General features: G+C 37.1%; 1 protein-coding gene across 2 annotated transcripts; it reads right to left on the bottom strand.

Annotated features, from left to right (window-relative positions):
• Positions 1-6,951: 6,951 nt before the first annotated feature.
• LOC110450186 (transmembrane protein 267-like) lies at positions 6,952-11,105 on the bottom strand. 2 transcript variants are annotated; one of them, XM_021497493.1, is made up of 3 exons: positions 11,056-11,105; positions 8,906-9,410; positions 6,952-7,731 (listed from the first exon to the last, which is right to left on the bottom strand). In XM_021497493.1, the coding sequence occupies exons 2-3, from the start codon at positions 9,215-9,217 to the stop codon at positions 7,393-7,395; spliced, it is 651 nt and encodes a 216-aa protein (XP_021353168.1). In that variant the 5' UTR covers positions 9,218-9,410; positions 11,056-11,105; the 3' UTR covers positions 6,952-7,392. The 2 variants fall into 2 exon arrangements, with proteins under 2 accessions (XP_021353168.1, XP_021353167.1); XM_021497492.1 differs by having other exon boundaries at positions 10,922-11,100.
• Positions 11,106-20,662: the final 9,557 nt, after the last annotated feature.

Here is a 20,662-nt window from a genome sequence, read left to right on the forward strand (position 1 = left end):
AAATATTCAGATTGACTGATTAAATTTACACTGGTGTCTCCTGATGAACTAAAAGGAACTTGATATCGTGATCTCGAAGTATAAATGATTACTATTTGTGGCAGATTTTAACTGTACATAGGATAATGGTCACCTAGTTTCAGGCTAGAGAGAATTTCCCTTTAGCTTAGTGCACATGGTAGAACGTCCGACTAGGAAGTCTGGGATCACGGATTTGAAACCCGGTGGAAGCACACTACTCTCTTTCCTGTTACAAATGGTGTCTGTGGCCCTCCCTGTGGTGACAGGGAGTTAGAAAACTGGGTTGTTGTGGTGTTTGAGAGCGAACACATTTAAAAATGTGAGTATAAGTGTGGCAGACTTCAATTTACAAAGGATTACCGTAGCCCTCTATCTTTGCAATAGAAATAATCTCCCTTTGGCTCAGTGGTAGAGCCTCTGACTGGAAAGTCTGGGATCTCCCTTTAGCTCAGTGGTAGAGCCTCTGACTGGGAAGTCTGGGATCTCCCTTTAGCTCAGTGGTGGAGTGTCTGACTGGGAAGTCTGGGATCTCCCTTTTGCTCACTGGTAGCTCAGTGGTAGCTCAGTGGTAGAGCGTCTGACTAGGAAGTCCAGAATCTCCCTTTAGCTCAGTGGTAGTGCGTCTGACTGGGAAGTCTGGGATCTCCCTTTAGCTCAGTGGTAGAGCGTCTGACTAGGAAGTCTGGGATCTCCCTTTAGCTCAGTGGTACAGCGTCTGACTAGGAAGTCTGGGATCTCTCTTTAGCTCAGTGGTAGAGCGTCTGACTGGGAAGTCTGGGATCTCACTTTAGCTCAGTGGTAGAGCGTCTGACTGGGAAGTCTGGGATGTCCCTTTAGCTCAGTGGTAGAGCGTCTGACTGGGAAGTCTGGGATCTCCCTTTAGCTCAGTGGTAGCTCAATGGTAGAGCGACTGACTAGGAAGTCTGGGATCTCCCTTTAGCTCAGTGGTAGAGCGTCTGACTGGGAAGTCTGGGATCTCCGGTATGATCCACAGTGGAAGCACACCATTATCTTTCCTGTTATACATTAAAAGAGGACAAACTTTCACTGTACTCATTGCAGAAGGGAAATAACTCTGTCTTCTCAAGACCAACATTTGTAAATAAAAAAACTTATCAATACTTGATTGATGAAAGCAGTTTTATTTCCTTCATGGAAAAAGGCAAGTAATCAACAGTTTAATATATATCTATTTTTTGGGTATATTCAATTTTCTAACAGAAAATGTTCTGTCGTGTCATATTCAAACAAAATTAATTTTTGACATCATAGTTTTAAATGTTACATACTATACATCAAATTGTATAAGATATTTTCATAATATTATGGTGTTTATTAACTCATTCACCTCTGACATTTAATAATGATCTATACCAACCTTTGAATTGGAAGCGTTCAAATGTATCTTCAGAGGCCTAGGGTGAATGAGTTAATTTGATATTACAACAAGAAGCACTGTGAAAGCAGATAAAGACAAGGGCACTTTCCACACATTTTCCAATTAATGTACCAGTGAAAACAATTGTAAAAGATAGGTACAATATTAATGAGAAAATAAATAATTTGCTCTTGGTATGAGCTAACATTGTAAAGCTAATGAGTTTTGCCTGTCAGGCACAGTTTACTTAAACAGTTAATTTGTTCAACTCAAACAGAGTGTATACATCTTTAGTTCTTAAACCATGGTTACTTATATATGTTTTCATTAATAACTGAAGTGCTTCTGCTAAAAATCATTATGAATTCAGATACAGTATGCTGATTAAGTTAAATATAGATTATCTCTAGCTGGATCAGTAACTAGTGACTAGATGGTTCACCACTGTGACATACCTCTAGCTGGATCAGTAACTAGTGACTAGATGGTTCACTACTGTGACATACCTCTAGCTGGATCAGTAACTAGTGACTAGATGGTTCACCACTGTGGCATACCTCTAGCTGGATCAGTAACTAGTGACTAGATGGTTCACTACTGTGACATACCTCTAGTTGAGTCAGTAGCAAGTGCCTAGATGGTTCACCACTGTGACATACCTGTAGTCGAGTCAGTAACAAGTGACTAGATGGTTCACCACTGTGACATACCTCTAGTCGAGTCAGTGACAAGTGACTAGATGGTTCACCACTGTGTCATACCTCTAGACTCGTCAGTAACTAGTGACAAGATGGTTCACCACTGTGACATTTCTCTAGTCCAGTCCGTAACAAGTGACTAGATGGTTCACCACTGTGACATACCTCTAGTTGAGTCAGTAACAAGTGACTAGATGGTTCACCACTGTGACATACCTTTAGTTGAGCAAGTAACAAGTGACTAGATGGTTCACCACTATGACATACCTTTAGTTGTGTCAGTAACAAGTGACTACATGGTTCACCACTGTGACATACCTCTAGTTGAGTCCGTAACAAGTGACTAGATGGTTCACCACTGTGACATACCTTTAGTTGTGTCAGTAACAAGTGACTACATGGTTCACCATTGTGACATTCCTCTCGTCCAGTCAGTAACAAGTGACTAGATGGTTCACCACTGTGACATACCTCTGGATGAGTTAGTAACAAGTGACTAGATGGTTCACCACTGTGACATACCTCTGGATGAGTTAGTAACAAGTGACTAGATGGTTCACCACTGTGACATACCTCTAGACTCGTCAGTAACTAGTATCTAGATGGTTCACAACTGTGACATTCCTCTAGTCCAGTCAGTAACAAGTGACTAGATGGTTCACCACTGTGACATACCTCTAGTTGAGTCCGTAACAAGTGACTAGATGGATCACCACTGTGACATACCTCTAGTTGAGTCCGTAACAAGTGACTAGATGGTTCACCCCTGTGACATACCTGTAGTCGAATAAGTAACAAGTGACTAGATGGTTCACCCCTGTGACATACCTGTAGTCGAATCAGTAACAAGTTACTAGATGGTTCACCACTGTGACATACCTCTAGTTGAGTCAGTAACAAATGACTAAATGGTTCATCACTGTTACATGTTTTTGTAACTGATCTGTATATATGGTGAGGAATGTTTATCTTTTACCACTTGTAAGGCACAGTACACGTGTTCTATATTATGTATATAATATAAATTATAAAGGTCCTAGTACACCTTAAAACAGGTGTTGGACACTCTAATGGTAGTGCGATGTGTATATACTATATAATATATAGTGTGTCCAGCACCTGTGCATTAAAAGTTATTAAATTAAGATTGGAATTAAAACAGTACCATAAGCAATAGATGTATAAGAATATCTAGAGAGATCATTATAAAATATTAAGATATGTGAACTAATTTGTTCATTTGAAGCATTTCATATTACAAAATTCAAGCTTTGTTCTGTTTTGCAAATATTTCAAAAATTTAATAGGTGATTTCAGGGTATTTTTAGGTCACCTGAGCTTTGCTCAAGTGACCTATTCTAACTGCTTTCCGTCCGTCGTCGTGCGTAAACTTTTTACATTTTCAACTTCTTCTAAAGAACCTGTGGATGGATATTTTTCAAACTTCGTCAGAATCATCCTTGGTAGATTAGGCTAGAAAAGTGTAAAACTGGGATTCCTACCCCAACCCCTGGGGCAAGGGTGGGGCCCCAAAGGGAAAATTAACCAATATTTCAAAAATCTTTTTCTCCAGACTCAGAGGTACTACATTCAATTTAAGTGCATAAAAAGAAAGATCATCAGGGGCTTTATTTAAATTGTTAATTTCAGGACCCCCGAGCTATCCGTTCTTCCTTGGGGAGGGTGTAAAGTTTACTACAGTTTATATAGAGATATAACACTTTTGGGTATATTTTATCCATTTTCAGCAGAAAATTACTCAAACTTAGTCAGAATCTTCTTTGGTGAATGAGGGTATTACATTGTATTATTAAGATTCCTGCCCCATCCCCAGGGGCTAGGGCGGGCCCCAAAGGGAACATTTACCAATATTTTTTTAAAATTATTATCCTTTTATTTGATGACATGACAAGTATTGTATATACTTAGTTTACATGCTGATTTCCACATCACATCTAAACAATAAAATAAAGCTACCAGTACCTATGATATAACTCATCTGACCGCTAAGGCCCTTGTGCCTCTTGTATAAATAACTCACTCGATATTTGAATAATTGTATGAGTATACCCTTCAACATTCATCCTTTGATGTAGCCATCATCTGAATTCAATGAATTAGTGAAATGACGGTATGGTAACATAGTATAAACATTTTGGGTACCCTTACCTAATTAGCGTTACTAGGAATTCCTACATGTCTTTCATAATCTCAGTGAAATTCCCATTTTCTGGGTACATGGTATATTGTCAGGTAAAATATCATATTGTGAGGAATGATTTATACGAAATCAAATCAAAATGTATTATGAATGTGGCACTAGCATCACATAATGTTTAACCCTTTCACCACTGTAGACCATAATGGACTCATCCATATCAATGCATGGTAGAGGCTACTAAAGTTGCATATGGGGTGAAAGGGTTAAAGATAGATTTTCATAGATGTATTCCAACCAAAGCACATCATTCTATGTATGTGAATTAAATGCATGACAGTTGTTTGAAATTTGAGTATATAAATTAGACACAAAAATGAATATAAATAAACAAACAAAAATAAAAATTTCCAATTTGAGTATATAAATTAGACACAAAAATGAATATAAATAAACAAACAAAAATAAAATTTCCAGAGGTCTCACTTATGTCTTCAATTCCTTCACTGTAGACATGCACAGTATCAATATGAAAGATAAATACTGGGAATTTTTTCACTGCAGTTTAATTTTACGCCTTTTTTCATATTTCTCATTACAGCAAACATTAGTACACAACATTATATACATAGCCATCAAATGAGAAAGGCGAATTTAAAATTGAGCGAAAACAGATTAAACTGTTGAAAGGAAAAAATTTGAATGGCCAAAATGTCCAGTAGATACCTCGTCAAGGGAAGGAACTCTAAGCTAGTACAATCAAAAGATGAGCTCTGAAATGGAACTCTTCCCACTTCTTCCTTATAACCCGTTACATTTATGTGCCTGACATTTAATGTATAGCACTATTTCTTTAGCCAGAATAAGTAGGTATAAAATTTAAAATCAATAAATACAATAAAAATAATAAGTGGATTTCACAGCAGCTGCCTTATCAGGTGCTTCCAACATGTATAGTGTGTGCTGGAGGGTTTTCTGCTTTGTGGTAGGACTCATCCTCAATACTCAAGGGGTTACGCTCACTTTCGGTCTCTGCACCACTGTCATAGCAAAACCAAAGGCTCAGTGTGCGCCACCTATGGATGAGATGGGAAGACTAGTTGTATCCGTTGATGTACATTAAAAGAACCTGTTGGTCGCATAATGGTAATATTGATTGGCTTTGAAGTCAGGTGATGCTCCTCTGTATTCTTCAAAGGATTTGGGTGTCAGCCTAGCATTCGGTCAGGTTATTTTTTTACCCGAGACCAATCATAATGCCGCCAGGTTCACTATGACATATAATATTCCAGGGGTGAGGAGAGTAAAAGTGAGCGTAATCCCTGGCAGATCGAGGATAGGTAGGATTGTGTTTCCAAAAACATTATTTTCCCTTATAATTAGTGCCATCTCACTTGAACACGACAGCGCAGACACTGTTGCACCCACACAAGACCCTTTTAGACTCTGGGTTTATTGAAGACCTTTTTATACTCGGGGTCTATTGAGTTATTTGTGCAAGAGAAAAACACATTCTCTCTGACAATTTCGTACAACTACGACTTCAACCCGGGCCCGTATTCACGAAACCGTTCTCCTGCTCAAACATGGATTTTGTGCTCAAACCAACTTTCTAGTAGCTCACTTAGATCATGTTAAACGATCAAATAGTCAAATAAAAACATTGAAAACAGTCTTCATTTTTTTTTCAAATCAATGACAAAATAAGATTTTATTATCAAGTTATAACCGCAATTTTTTTTTTAGACTTGAGCACAAAATCCATGCTCGAGCGTGAGAACGGTTTCATGATTACAGGTCCTGATATACGGTGAATGAAAGTTCAAAAATGTTTTCAGACATATATTATTTCATTCACCAACACTTGGATAACTTAACAATTTTAGTATTTATATACGCAAACATGCATTCATAAAATGAGATCTTGTCAAACTCCTGTTCTGGTTTATAAACGTGTCTGAATTCTACAGGACTCAGCGAAGACAGCTGGTTAACACTGAACAATCAGTATCTGATACGGTTATGTAATATATCATGGTTATTTCAGCACCATGTCATCAATTATTCTAAAAACTTAACATACATACATGTACCCAAACATGAGTCGAATGACATACATACATATAAAATATAGAATATATATACACTTTATTTATTTTACAACAATTATGAAACAAGCTATTTCAACTAATATCAATCGCTCGTGTTGCCCTGGATGTTAGCACACAGGGGCTAGGGTCTTAGTCCATAGTCATAAAATAGAGAGCCACATTCCCTACCGATAGATTGTACTAAGTTTCACTGAAATCTATGCAGTATGTTACGTTAGGAATAGGCAAGACATAGTTTGTTCTGATGAAAAGGGGCATAACTCTACAAGAAAGAGATGAAATGATAAAAGTAACGTTGTTATCAACTGCTATGCACCCGTACTTCAAGTCGCCTTATTTTATGCGGAACTCTGAATTTTTCCGTATTTAAAAAAAAAAAAATGTTGGAGAAATAAGGAGAACATTTTTTAATGTGGGGAAAATATATATAGAGCAGATGTGGCAAAGCTGACTTTGAAAATATTTGAACAAAATCAGAACCAGATTCTCTTCTTTTGTATTTCTCCATATTTCATTTCTCTATAATTTGTTATTTTTTTTTCTGTATATTTTCCTTTTTTNCCCCCCAATTTTTTTTTTACAGTAAATGTGAAAACCAGTGTCAAAATACTACCGTCTGTATTTTTTTCAAATTTTCTACGAAGAAAATATGGAAATCTGAGGTAGGGGCCATGCAGGCATACATTGCAATCTATACAGTACTGTCTGGAACAGTAATCTACAAACAGATGGATATACCCCGATTCCTAAAAATCCCCTCCATCTAACTTTGTTATGAAGATATAATAATAAGATGACCGCAAGAGAAGCTGGAAAGCTTCTTTTAGAAATAAAAATAAAAATAAACTTAACTTCATTTGGGGTAAAAACTTAACCAAGCTTTAACTCATTCACCCCTGATACTTCATAATGGACTATTCCAACCTTCGAATTGGAAAAGTTCAAAGGCGTCTTCAGGGGTAATAAGTGAGTTAATTAGAATACATTTATTAAATGTCAAAATTGGATCAATTAAAGCAGAGAACATCACGGTGTTGTACTATCAACAGCAACAGTTACATCTGTTTGTACTATTTTTGATTTCGAAATCCGCAATAAAAACCACACAACTAAAGGAAGAGCCATTAAGGTTACAATATACAACGATTGTGACAGTACAGGAGTGCTACCAAAGGGAGGTAACCACAGACCACGCCTTGCCGCGTCCCGTATATGATGTGAAAGCCAGGCTACAATGAACAGAGGACACAGTAGCCCAAAGAAACTGTCCCTGTAAACATCGCCCAGCGTCCACAGGATCACCGCAATCGGGATGATGATGGTCGTTGCATGGAAGTGTGGCCTGCTGGGTAATGAGGTAAGATCCTGTAATATTAGAATTAAAAGAAATAAAAATAAGTTTTTATTATTAAACATATATATATGCAAAGGAGTAATCAAAGCATTTTACTGTTTTTAATTACATACAGAACTGTATACTAACACAGGACATAGTGTCACCCTTGTAAAATACTAGCCACCCTCTACCGACAAATGGTTTAAGAAGAATTCCTCTACATCCAACTTCTGACACCCTTTTTTTCATTAACCAACTTGAGATGTGGTTACACCATATGAACATTGTATAATTGAATAATGTATATTTACATTTTGAGTCTGGTGTAGAGGAAAATAGCCGACTGTGATCCTGTACCAGATATAACGCGTATAAACTTAACTTAACTCATTTGGTAGGGTATGAGACTAGTAAGCAGAACACTAACTATAGAGATCTCGGGTTCAATCCTTATTAGAGACATTGACTCATTCACCCCTGAAGACACATTTGAACCCTTCCAGTTCAAAGGTTGGAACAGTTCATTATGAAATGTCAGGGGTGAATGTGTTAATAATGATAATGTCTTCTGTTATGTATACATTGACTGCAGTGCTCTCTTAGGGTAGCTCAGCTACAAAACTGTATATAGACTTACAGTCAAACCTGCTCAAGTGACCACAGGCATTAACTGACCAGCTGTGTTAAAATAAGATCCCAGTTTTAATGTGTGACATTGTAAGGATTTGAGAATTGAACCAGTATTAATTATATAAGAGACCACCTGCAATTAGAGACAATTTTTCGAAATTTCAAAGGGCAGTCTCTAAATGCAGGTTTGGCTGTAGAAATTACATGGAACACTGATTGACAATTGCCTTTCCAAGAATTTACATACAAAAACTCTACACTTACGTGGAATACAGATAACTGTATATATACATGCACACTTGCCAACCAACTCTCCCTATTTTGGAGGGAGACCCCCAATTTTGGACTTTAAAATGGAACATTTTCAATCAGTGAATTTGCTCAACTATTCCTGTATTTGATAGTCTATTGATTTCATTTGAAAGAACAATTCCGAAGATGTCATTTCAAAGTGTTATTTTTTTCTCTATGGGTATATAAACACATTTTATTATGTTTTTAATGTTGAGCTGGTGGAATCTCCCCCATGGAAATTATAAAAAGTTGGCAAGTATTTACATGGTTTGTACTTACGTGAAGGTTTATTGATCGTGCTGCAATAACGTGATCCACGTCCACCAGCATGGCCAGTCCCATACAAATTATACACTGGACGAAGCCCTTGACCCATTGGTCAGAGGTCGGAGGTCGGAGGTCAATCACAATAGCCCAGGAGAAAAACCCCACAAGTCCATGTGTCAAACTGTCTGTGAAGATTCTAAAATGGAGGTTTTCATACTCTCTTGCCAACAGGAAATCTCCGACACTGAGAACAGCGTACAGAAGGAACTCATACAGGATGGTGTTCACATCAATGAAAGTTGAAAATGATGACAGACTTGGCATTTTGTAATATTGGCGTATCAGCAACTCATTTCTTGTAAATCCATGTTGATTCTTGTCAAATCCATTTGACAATCCAGAAAATCCTACATGAGAGTGTCAAAATGCAGATCTGTTAATTCTCCATCTTCTGTCAGGAAATGATGCAATCAACACGGGCTGATAATTGAAGTCAAACCTTGACGTTACTCTTTCCCTAAAATGGCAATAAGAAAGTATTTTGATCATAAAGTTTACCTAAGGGATGTTGTATATATATCACTATCAAATTTTGCGAAGATCTGTTATATAGGGTTTTTACGAAGGGCAAATGAAGTTTTGCAATGGGACAGCAAATCCAATTTGGTCTCTTCAATGTCTGACAATCTCAGTATAGGACTTAGGAGAAAACATGTTATGTAGGGGGCCCACACATCATATTAGAGGCCTCTTGGCTAGGATACAGCATGTCTAATATTGGTTACTTTAAAAGTCCTTTAAACAGAAGATACAGAAGACCCAACACTTGTTTTTTTCTGCTGCGGGGGCCCTCATTGGTCACCTCTTATGGTCATGCATGCACTGGGATACATCAGGCATCTTTCCCCAATTCTACTCAGGTTATAGAGCATACAAACAGTACTTATAGAGCAGTCTCCATAATATTATGAGAGTCTTTAATGTCATTTATTGTGATGAATTGTAAGTTCCTTTCATGGAATATTGGACAGGTTTACTCGACTGGGTTGACTGGTGGCCACCAGGTACTCAATTGGTAGAGCGTCCGTCTAGAGTTCGGAGGGTCCCGGGTTACTTATACACCAAAAAAGATCCCTCTAGAACTTCCCGAGAAATAGCGATAACAAGAATTGTTTAAGGACAGACAACGGACAGACAGAAGGGTGATTTGAATAGCCCACCATCAGATGATGGTCGGCTAAAAAATTAGTATAAGGTGTATATTCTTTTATACACAAATCGATAATACGTCGCACTCCTGTGCAGTAAGGCAGTGTTTTCCCCTCAAATTCCTTAGCTGTTACAATAGTTATAATGGCAAACATGCTGTAGGTCAATCGTTATATCAGTAACTTCCCTTCCTCTTCTGAACTCACCCGTCACATCATTTAGCAACCACAGGGCCCTGATAGTTTGTTACAGCTATATTCACCTATAAATTAAAGCTGTATTGAGCTATAATTTCTCAGATTTCAATTTTCATTTAATAACAGCAAAGTCACATAAAACAAAAAGGTTTATGGTAATGTCGACTACAAAAATATACATTTAGATGTTTATTTTCATTTTTCATAAATGTAAAATTGCTTAATTTTTTACATCATTATTTTTTAAAAAGAATACTTATATTTAATGTCTTTTGTTATCAACTAATGATAAAATCTTCTTTTAAATGCGACTTTGTTTCGTTTTTCTTCAAAAAGAAAATCACATGAAAATAGCTCAAAAAAATAGAGCTATTATTTTATATAGGTCATTACAGCTATATATAATATAGCTCAATCGGCGTACTGGACCTGCTAAACTAAGGTGTTCACAGTTAAACTAGTTTACATATTTCACTGGTTTTTATCGATTTTCGGTAAAAATGACACCCAATTTTTAGTATAGATCATAAGGGTGTCAATTTTTTGGTCTTAGTTTAGGTCCAAATATATATAGCGGTAGGTCCCTGTGATAGCAACATGAACATAAACATGAGAAACGAACCTCTGAAAAGTCTGGAACAGATAAGACAAACTAGGGCCTCATGTAAGTACAACATGGTTGCCTATTGAAGTCAGCAAATTTGTCGTGTCTGAATTAGAAGTCAATAACTGTATCGGTTATTAACACATATTTACCAAATATAAAGTACACGTAAACATTCATAACATCATCCATGTGTGTTAATGTATACCGGATGTAGCGCATGTCGAACGCGCCTATACACCTTGGGGTGCTACTAATGATCAGAATGCAACTAGACTGACAGGAAAACATAAGGTTTATAACATTTATAATCGATTATAATTTGGTTTTGTAGTATTATCACGCAAAGGTAATATATTAAAATTATACTTTCAATACAGCTATATTGAAAGCCAGAATAAAGTGACAATGATATTTTTTTTTTTATATATTAATAATTTCTTAACTTAGTTGACTTGAATTCATCTGAATAAGTCTGACACATATTATATTATATATTAATTAAGTATATGTAACAGAGGTAGTTATTTTTTCAACGCCTCCGCTAGGATTCGAACCCAGGACCTTTGGCTTACTAATCTTAATTCTTCTAAGTAGCCGAGTCGGTAGGAAGCGCTGCATTTTACCAGTGTGATATAATATTTCAATGCTATGCGTGCTTACTCAATTCTCTTCGTGCTGAAGGTATAGTTCAATCCTAAAAGATCTAGCTGGAGCAGTTTATGTAATACACTTTGAGTCGTATAGACAGCAAGCGTTTTGTATACGTTTGTAATATTTCCTATGAATAAGATGGAGTCATAGCTTGACAAAGGGACCGGTCGGTCTTGAAACGTAGCGACACGTTTAATACGTACATTGTTTTTTGTAGAAAGTAAAACTTTTATATCATTTCCTATGAATATTTCTTGATCCAAGACAGAATTCCGTAGCGAATTCTAGACTCGCACCCACAACAGTACGTATTGCATGATGAATCATCACATGACCCTGTAAATCGTCTTCATTGATACCATGGCAACTGAACATGAACGATTGTCGATCTACCGGTAAGTTTCACGGTAATTTTTTTCGGACATCTGGCGGTTTACAATTGTACTTGAATTTCCATGTCAAAGTAAACGCAACTGCACAACAACAGACATGTTAGCCCGAGTTTTATGTGGCCCTAACACCAGACTTCCCCTACCAGACATGTTAGCCCGAGTTTTATGTGGCCCTAACCCCAGACTTCCCACACCAGACATGTTAGCCCGAGTTTTATGTGGCCCTTACACCAGACTTCCCGCACCAGACATGTTAGCCCGAGTTTTATGTGGCCCTAACATCAGACTTCCGACACCAGACATGTTAGACCGAGTTTTATGTGGCCCTAACACCAGACTTCCGACACCAGAAATCTATAGATATGTCAAAATGTTTAAGTCTGGTGTTAGGGCCAGAGGAAACTCGGGCTACAGACATGTCAGACAATGTTTATTCTGACCGCGAACAATACCATGGCAACTGAACATGAACGATTGTCGATCTACCGGTAAGTTTCACGGTAATTTTTTTCGGACATCTGGCGGTTTACAATTGTACTTGAATTTCCATGTCAAAGTAAACGCAACTGCACAACAACAGACATGTTAGCCCGAGTTTTATGTGGCCCTAACCCCAGACTTCCCACACCAGACATGTTAGCCCGAGTCTTATGTGGCCCTAACACCAGACTTCCGACACCAGACATGTTAGTCCGAGTTTTATGTGGCCCTTACACCAGACTTCCCCCACCAGACATGTTAGCCCGAGTTTTATGTGGCCCTTACACCAGACTTCCCACACCAGACATGTTAGCCCGAGTGTTATGTGGCCCTAACACCAGACTTCCCACACCATACATGTTAGCCCGAGTTTTATGTGGCCCTAACATCAGACTTCCGACACCAGACATGTTAGACCGAGTTTTATGTGGCCCTAACACCAGACTTCCGACACCAGAAATCTATAGAAATGTCAAAATGTTTAAGTCTGGTGTTAGGGCCAGAGGAAACTCGGGCTACAGACATGTCAGACAATGTTTATTCTGACCGCGAACAATACCATGGCAACTGAACATGAACGATTGTCGATCTACCGGTAAGTTTCACGGTAATTTTTTTCGGACATCTGGCGGTTTACAATTGTACTTGAATTTCCATGTCAAAGTAAACGCAACTGCACAACAACAGACATGTTAGCCCGCGTTTTATGTGGCCCTAACACCAGACTTCCCCCACCAGACATGTTAGCCCGAGTTTTATGTGGCCCTAACACCGGACTTCCCACACCAGACATGTTAGCCCGAGTTGTATGTGGCCTTAACACCAGACTTCCCACACCAGACATGTTAGCTCGAGTTTTATGTGGCCCTAACACCAGACTTCCAACACCAGACATGTTAGCCCGAGTTTTATGTGGCCCTAACCCCAGACTTCCCACACCAGACATGTTAGCCCGAGTCTTATGTGGCCCTAACACCAGACTTCCGACACCAGACATGTTAGTCCGAGTTTTATGTGGCCCTTACACCAGACTTCCCACACCAGACATGTTAGCCCGAGTGTTATGTGGCCCTAACACCAGACTTCCCACACCATACATGTTAGCCCGAGTTTTATGTGGCCCTAACACCTGACTTCCCACACCAGACATGTTAGCCCGAGGTTTATGTGGCCCTAACACCAGACTTCCCACACCAGACGTGTTAGCCCGAGTTTTATGTGGCCCTAACACCAGACTTCCGACACCAGAAATCTATAGATATGTCAAAATGTTTAAGTCTGGTGTTAGGGCCAGAGGAAACTCGGGCTACAGACATGTCAGACAATGTTTATTCTGACCGCGAACAATATAACTAATGTGAAATGGCTAGAACGCAGTACAATTGCAATGCTATATCTTTGGTATGTAATGCACTTAATGAAATATCTCTAGTGGAATGTTAAAATACTGTAGATGCCATGTTTGTTTGTTATTGAACGAAATCCCGTTAATCTATCTTAGAAGCGTGTTTATTAAATGTTGAGAATGATGAAAAGTGTTGTATATTTATGCTTTATTTTCCTCATAACGCTTTAATATAGGCTAACACATAACTCAATGGAAGACGAATCTTTATAACGGAGGGGAAATAAATAAATAAATAAATAAAGGAGCAGAAGGTTGCAGATACAATACAGCGTGTCTAGAACACAAAATAAATGCGTATTTGTTAAGCTATAATAAAATAACTTATTACATTTTTTGCCAGTGAAATATCGGATTCTATCAACTTGATAAAATTGATATCTTTTACACTGTGATAAATATCAAAAGTGATATTTTCACAGTGTGAAAATATCACTTTTTAGTATTGACCAATCATAACGGTATCTTCTATTCGCTGCATTCAAAAGCAACGATATTTTGTCACAGATTCACATGAAGCGACGGTAAAATGAGTGGTTGTTATGGTAAATGTTTGGTACACAGATTTAAGTATATTTGTACCAGTAATGACATTTTTATAAGCAATCATACCAGAAAATAGCAGAAAACGTCGAAATTGCGTTGAGAATGCCACTCAAAATGACGCGCAGCCTTGTTGTCAAGCGTGCCGTCATTATAATATATCAAAATATTAGCCATACTCGTGAAATATATTTGTTATTACTGAAGACAACATTAAATATCCTCTATTTATTGTACTGGGACGTAAAGTCTGCGTTACAAGAAATCTAGAGATAGGTCTACAGGTAATCAAAATATCTGCTTATATTTTATTTTTTTATTTTCCACGATTACCAAAATTTATGAACACGTTTACATATTACATATAATCGTTTACTATCAACATTCTATACATTGAAATCATTCAATCTTCCCCAAAAACTTACAAAAGTAGTTCTACCAGGACCTGTCTGAAATTCCCAAAGACATTTATAAATGCTTTTAACTACTTTCGTCGTGTGTAGTTTCAACCATTAATTCAAATAATGAAACCAATTTCGTTTAATGTTTTCAAAACAAAAAGATTTATTTGGTTTATGTACATCCGTAGTAGAGATCGTATTGTCGCTTCAATACCGTTGATAACATCGATCTTGAATGTGAGTACGGGCACTTAATAGGCGACGTGGGTGGTCGATAGTCGTACTGCCTTTTTGGGTGATGTTTCCCGTCAGATCTTGCCAACATATCAGAAAACATTCGTCGATAGTTGCACACACACCGGCCCTGGCTATATGCACAGGACGGCCCACAAAATCCACTATCCACTATGTAAGACAACGAAAAAGATATCTAATATGAATGTGCACAACCAAACGCAATTGTGAGTAATGGGTTTACTGTTCTTGTATTATGATCGTGAGGTCTTAGAAATTGTGACGTCATAATGATAACTGTGGAAATAGCTAGCGATTAATTGTTCCATTTACTTGAAATACATATTAAATTGTGAAAAATCAAACGAACATTTAGATAATGAATATCTTTGTAAAAATCATTAGGAATAAAACTATATTAGTTCATCCTTATTCGTCCAGGGGTTACACTCATTTACGTTCTCTGCGTGCGAGGTATATGTCCTGACAAAATTGAAGGCACAGAGCCAGCAATTTGATTCGTTTCATGTCTGACCAATCGCACGACTGGTGCCTTTAGGATGACCAATCGAAAAGCTGGTGCCTGGAGGAACGACACCATACTTCAAAACTGGTCAGTTTTACCATTCGGCTGCCGCGCGATTCTGTTGTGACATCACAAGATCAAACTAATATACATGTATCATCCGAAAGGTGGCGCGTATAGGGCCTTCGGTGTTGGCATTACATATTCCAAGGGGTACATAAAACGTAAGTGGGAGTATCTCCAGGAGCTCGAGGATGGCGTTGGTTATGACGACCTAACACATTTCAGTGTAGAATGAATCACCTCAGAGAGCAAAACATTGGTAGATTATTGAAACTTAACACAAAAGATAAAACTGGATACAAGGCACATTAACATGAAAAGTCATTCAGATTAACAGAGCCATCAAGTGTATCTATAATTTCATTATTAGACCCTCCATGCAGTATTTGTTTAACTGCTTTCCCACAAAAACATGCCATATAAATCATATCCCAATATCTCACAATGCCTTGCATGGAAATATATACTTGATTGAAATTTGAGAATTTCAACAAAAATAAGCCAAACTCTAAAGTGGAATTGCTTTTTCGGGATATAACTGTTCAGTGTTGCCATTTAGAGGTAAATAGCTAGAAAGGTTGGTCAGGAAATCATTTTTTTTTTTAAAACCAATAAAGCAATACGGAATCATGGGCTAAACAAAATTCATGTTATAAACATGCGACTTAGAATATTTTGGAGAGTTAGGTTACATAAGTAATTTTAACTCATTCAAGGGAACAACTAGGCATGGTTTTTCTTTTAGTAAAATCCTCGTTCTGTTGCAGGTAAACACCTCCCAATTCTTTTTACAGTTTTTGACAGTGGTAAGGGAATCTTAAACACAAAGTTAAGTTTTAGATTCATCGCTTTTTGACAACCAACCAACAAAACTTGTAACTTGTAACTCATAGGTCACATTATACAATGTTACACTGGTGTAATGGAATCTTACCTGTGACTACACAGACAATCAACACAGCTATCAGCATCGCAGTCTTCATGGTTACTCAGCAGCTTCGATATTGTTGAAATCTCTAGTTTCTCAACACTGTTCCCTTAATTGAAATATTTTTATGTATTCTCCTATCAGGAACAATTGTTCCATTCTTGTCTTATCTTATTCGAAAATAATTTGCTGTTGGGCGTCCAATCCTGGATCAAGTTTTAATCAGGGAAGTAACATGCTAGGTCAGTGGCACATTAAGTGTAATGGCTGCCCTGTAGATAAAGAGGTTGACCCCAAAAGTTTCTAATGATTTCATTGACTTTTACAACAGCTTAATACTGAGTAAAAGGTCAGTATTTTTTCTATTAAATCATTGATAAAATATTTTGAATGAAACGTCTTTTTGGTTGGATTCGACGGTTTCAAACTAGAACGAGTTTTAAAGAAAGGTATTGAAAGGGGTTAATGAAGTGAAATGAAGTGTTTCAATAAAAACGAATTTTATGGTGCACGATTTCCTTCGAATTGTATTACATATATTGTAATCAAGAAGGTCGTATTTGCTAGGACGTTTGTATCTCTGAGAAATACATTTACGCATGTTATCCGAAACGAAGATTACTAAACTTTCTCGTTTATAAAGCTGTCTGTGTAATGTACGTTAAAGATCAAACGTATAGTTTATCACGGACCCATTCCAAAGTACAAGGAGAATAAAATCCAAGTGTTCCGGAAGGGTAGGCGTCTTCTGCCTCATCGACAGAGCATTGTTAATATGATGCTACACTAAACATATTTTGACATTGCGATTGGAAAACCGGAATTTTTCACCCAGAAAATCATGTTTCGCTATCGAAAGGACAATTAATGTTATAATTATACCGCAACAAAACAGTGGCGTGGGGGAAATTGACATGTTTTATGTCGTGTTCATATGCTCAATAGAAGTCAATCAGACACACTGCTGTATAGATGAGGTATACTGATTTAATTATCTGACCTATTCAAAGTACATATCAATTTGTCCAGATGGATGCTGGATTTTTGAAATGTGAAAAATATTGATATGATATTCGACAAAAAAAGACTGCAGTACCATTGAATCATGTTGAATACCCACTCGTATTTTATATGTTTACATCTCTTTTTTGCTATGTTTACCTGAGTCCAGTCGTTAATGTATTGGCTTTACCTGCTGAGTAAGCAGTGCTGACTAATCATGTTCTTAACGTATTATCTATGGTATTCAACATTTCTGATGAGATTTTTTCAATATAAACATCGTGCATCATCACAAAATCTGGCATTTATTGTGTTTAATTTTGTAAAATAAATCGATAAATAGAATCGAGCTTCCTTCGATTCAGCGACTACAATACATATATAAACATTTGAATTGTGTCCGATATTAAGTAAGGATACTTTAATTTAACATCATGCAGTAAATACCCTTTGTTATTGGTGTCATTACTTAACGAACATTACAATGACTACAGAATAATCGATAAGAGTGGACATGATAACGCGTAACGTTGACGACTGTGTGAAAAGGTAAAACCAACAGTTGAGAACGGGACTGTTTTTTTTGTTCAGCTAGACATTGAATGGGTTTATAGAAATATCACGTGAAACTTATAACTTTCTAAATGAAACCTATATTTCACATTATTGTCTGTCAATAGACAATTGATTGATATATGTTTTCGAACACAGAGCTGTCGCAACTTAGCAGATTGTTGAGCGTACATACGAAGTAAACTGTATTTGGAGCACTGTGGCGAAGAGAGATAGCAGTATGTTTTGTTCAAGATCTATGAAAAAAAGCTTTTTAAGACTACTGTTGTTTATTAAGCATGGTCAATGGATAAAGAAATTATCACATGAGTTCCGAATAACTACAGCAGATGACAACAATGTTTAGGAGTCCTAGTCATCTTCATTGTTATTTTTCTTTTATTTCGGCATAATAACAAGAAAAGATAATGTTTTATCTCTCTTGAACTAACGAAACAACGAACATCTCATCGGGGATAGATATGATGTTTATGTTCCAACCCGAACCTTTGCAAAAGTAGATATGGACAAGGGATTGCTTGGTTCAGTTGTTAAGTGGCTGGGCCAAGTTAAGTTTGAAACCGGATTAGCAACCAGTTTACCCAAAGGTTTGGTCTGCCATATATTCAAGATACATGTTCATACAAGTGACTACGGAAATTCTGAATAAAACCTTAAATGTATCAAAATTCAAACTGAATGTCTGAACACATGAAATGCAAACATATTCCTGAATTTTTAGATTTTTTCCTTCAAAAATTCAAATTTTACATTTACAATTCACCAATTGGTTTTTGAACATCTAGCCCCAGATCTTGTAGAAAGCAGCTTGAGTTCAACTACTGGTAGGAGTGTGTCATTTCGAGAAATATTAAATGTTATATTATTATTAGGGACTCGCCCTCAGTAGAATTCTTCGATGTTTATTATCAGTTTAGTCTATGGAATACTACTCCAACCTGTACAGATTTATAAAAAACAATCAAATAAATAATGATCTGTTTATAAAACTAAACTCCAAAGTATTGGAATGAGAGAGCAATCTGTTCAAGCGGCAGATGAAGGAAGCCATCTGGATACGCCGCTGTGGGCAAGTTCTAAATCGAGATGAGGGGCTCATAAACTCTCGCACATCTAGACCAAGTATTAATCAAAGCGTAGCTGAATCGAGTCATTTTGGTACATATATGTATATAACAATTTTTGTACATACGCTTACAGCGAAGCCGAATCGACATCGATTTTGTTGACAACTCGTACACATTTTACACCTTTGTGTGCATACATTTCACTGTCATTGGTCTGATGAAGGTGACAGTGTACATACCGTACTAGTCATCGAAACGTCACATAGACACTTTTATTGGTTCAGTAAAAAGAACTTTTCATAATAAATAATTATCTGTCTTATACTCTGTGAATGTGGTATTTCATATCATAGTTTACTTTTAGTTAGTCCTTTTGAGGTTTAAGAGTAAAAGTAGTTCTGATAGATCAATCGTAGTTTAAAAAATAACACTTTATTGGGTAAGAGTGATGATATTTGGTGGGATGGATTTCAATCCCATGTGAGGGTAATAAAACTTTCAATCTGGAGAATGGCCTTCTTCTTCTCTAGCAGTCAATGAAAAAACCCATCATTATTAAGGTAACAGCTTCGCCCAAGCTGCAAAAGTTGGGTTCCACTGTGTCCTAATGTTCTTATTCTGACTTTATGTCTATTGCATATACATTTCGGTAAAAAGATTAAATAAAAGTATTCCATAATGATTCATGACACACTAATAAATGATTTGAGATAACTTATGCGGGAACCCCTTGCAGAATTATTATAGAATTGTTTTGGTGCTCTCCACTACGGGACACGCCAAAATGGATTCCAGGATACAAATTAAAACAGTTTCTATTAATGAAGATATTATATATCATTTACCAAAGATAAAAGTATGTTACGAAGACAAGGTTAGACTAATAGTAATGAGAGAAGATAATGAGCCAAATTTGTCCTGCCTTAGATATATCAAATAGACTATCTAAAGGGAGCCAGAGGTAGCTCCTAACCCAGTGCGCTTCCTTTTGATCTTCGAACGGTAGTCTTCACAGGGAATTAGGTGATCATACTTAAAATAGCCATATGGGTTAACATATTCTGTCAGGGTTAGAGTGGAAACAAACAACATCAAGGCATAGTGTACATAGGAAAGAAAAAAAACCAGATTCACTCAGCAGTGATTGGCAGGATACTATTGTTCATTTTAACTAGTTGCTGCCATGAATGTGTTGACTGAAACAGAAAAAGCTCAACAACTGTGCTAGATAGGGAAGAGCATATCGTACAGATCAAGTAGCTACACATGGACCCTGGGTTTGGTATCCTCCTTATCTATACATTCAGTAAGGGTATGATTTGTTGACATCCTCATGACCTGTACCAGGTTGACTTGTAGCTACACATGGACCCTGGGTTTGGTATCCTCCTTATCTATACATTCAGTAAGGATATGATTTGTTGACATCCTCATGACCTGTACCAAGTTGACTTGGGAGTCATATTTTTAGTGTTCAGTGAGTTGTATGTT

The sequence above is a fragment of the Mizuhopecten yessoensis genome, unplaced genomic scaffold (genome assembly GCF_002113885.1).
Source record: "Mizuhopecten yessoensis strain PY_sf001 unplaced genomic scaffold, ASM211388v2 scaffold5091, whole genome shotgun sequence".
Taxonomy (NCBI): Eukaryota; Metazoa; Mollusca; class Bivalvia; order Pectinida; family Pectinidae; genus Mizuhopecten; species Mizuhopecten yessoensis.

What these genes read in the sequence shown, in the direction of transcription:
- LOC110450186 (XM_021497493.1), bottom strand. Translation starts at nt 9,217, where the DNA reads ATGCCAAGTCTGTCATCATTTTCAACTTTCATTGATGTGAACACCATC. An exon ending in CACGATCAATAAACCTTCAC is followed by an intron (nt 7,732 to 8,905) that starts GTAAGTACAAAC and finishes CTAATATTACAG; the next exon opens with GATCTTACCTCATTACCCAG.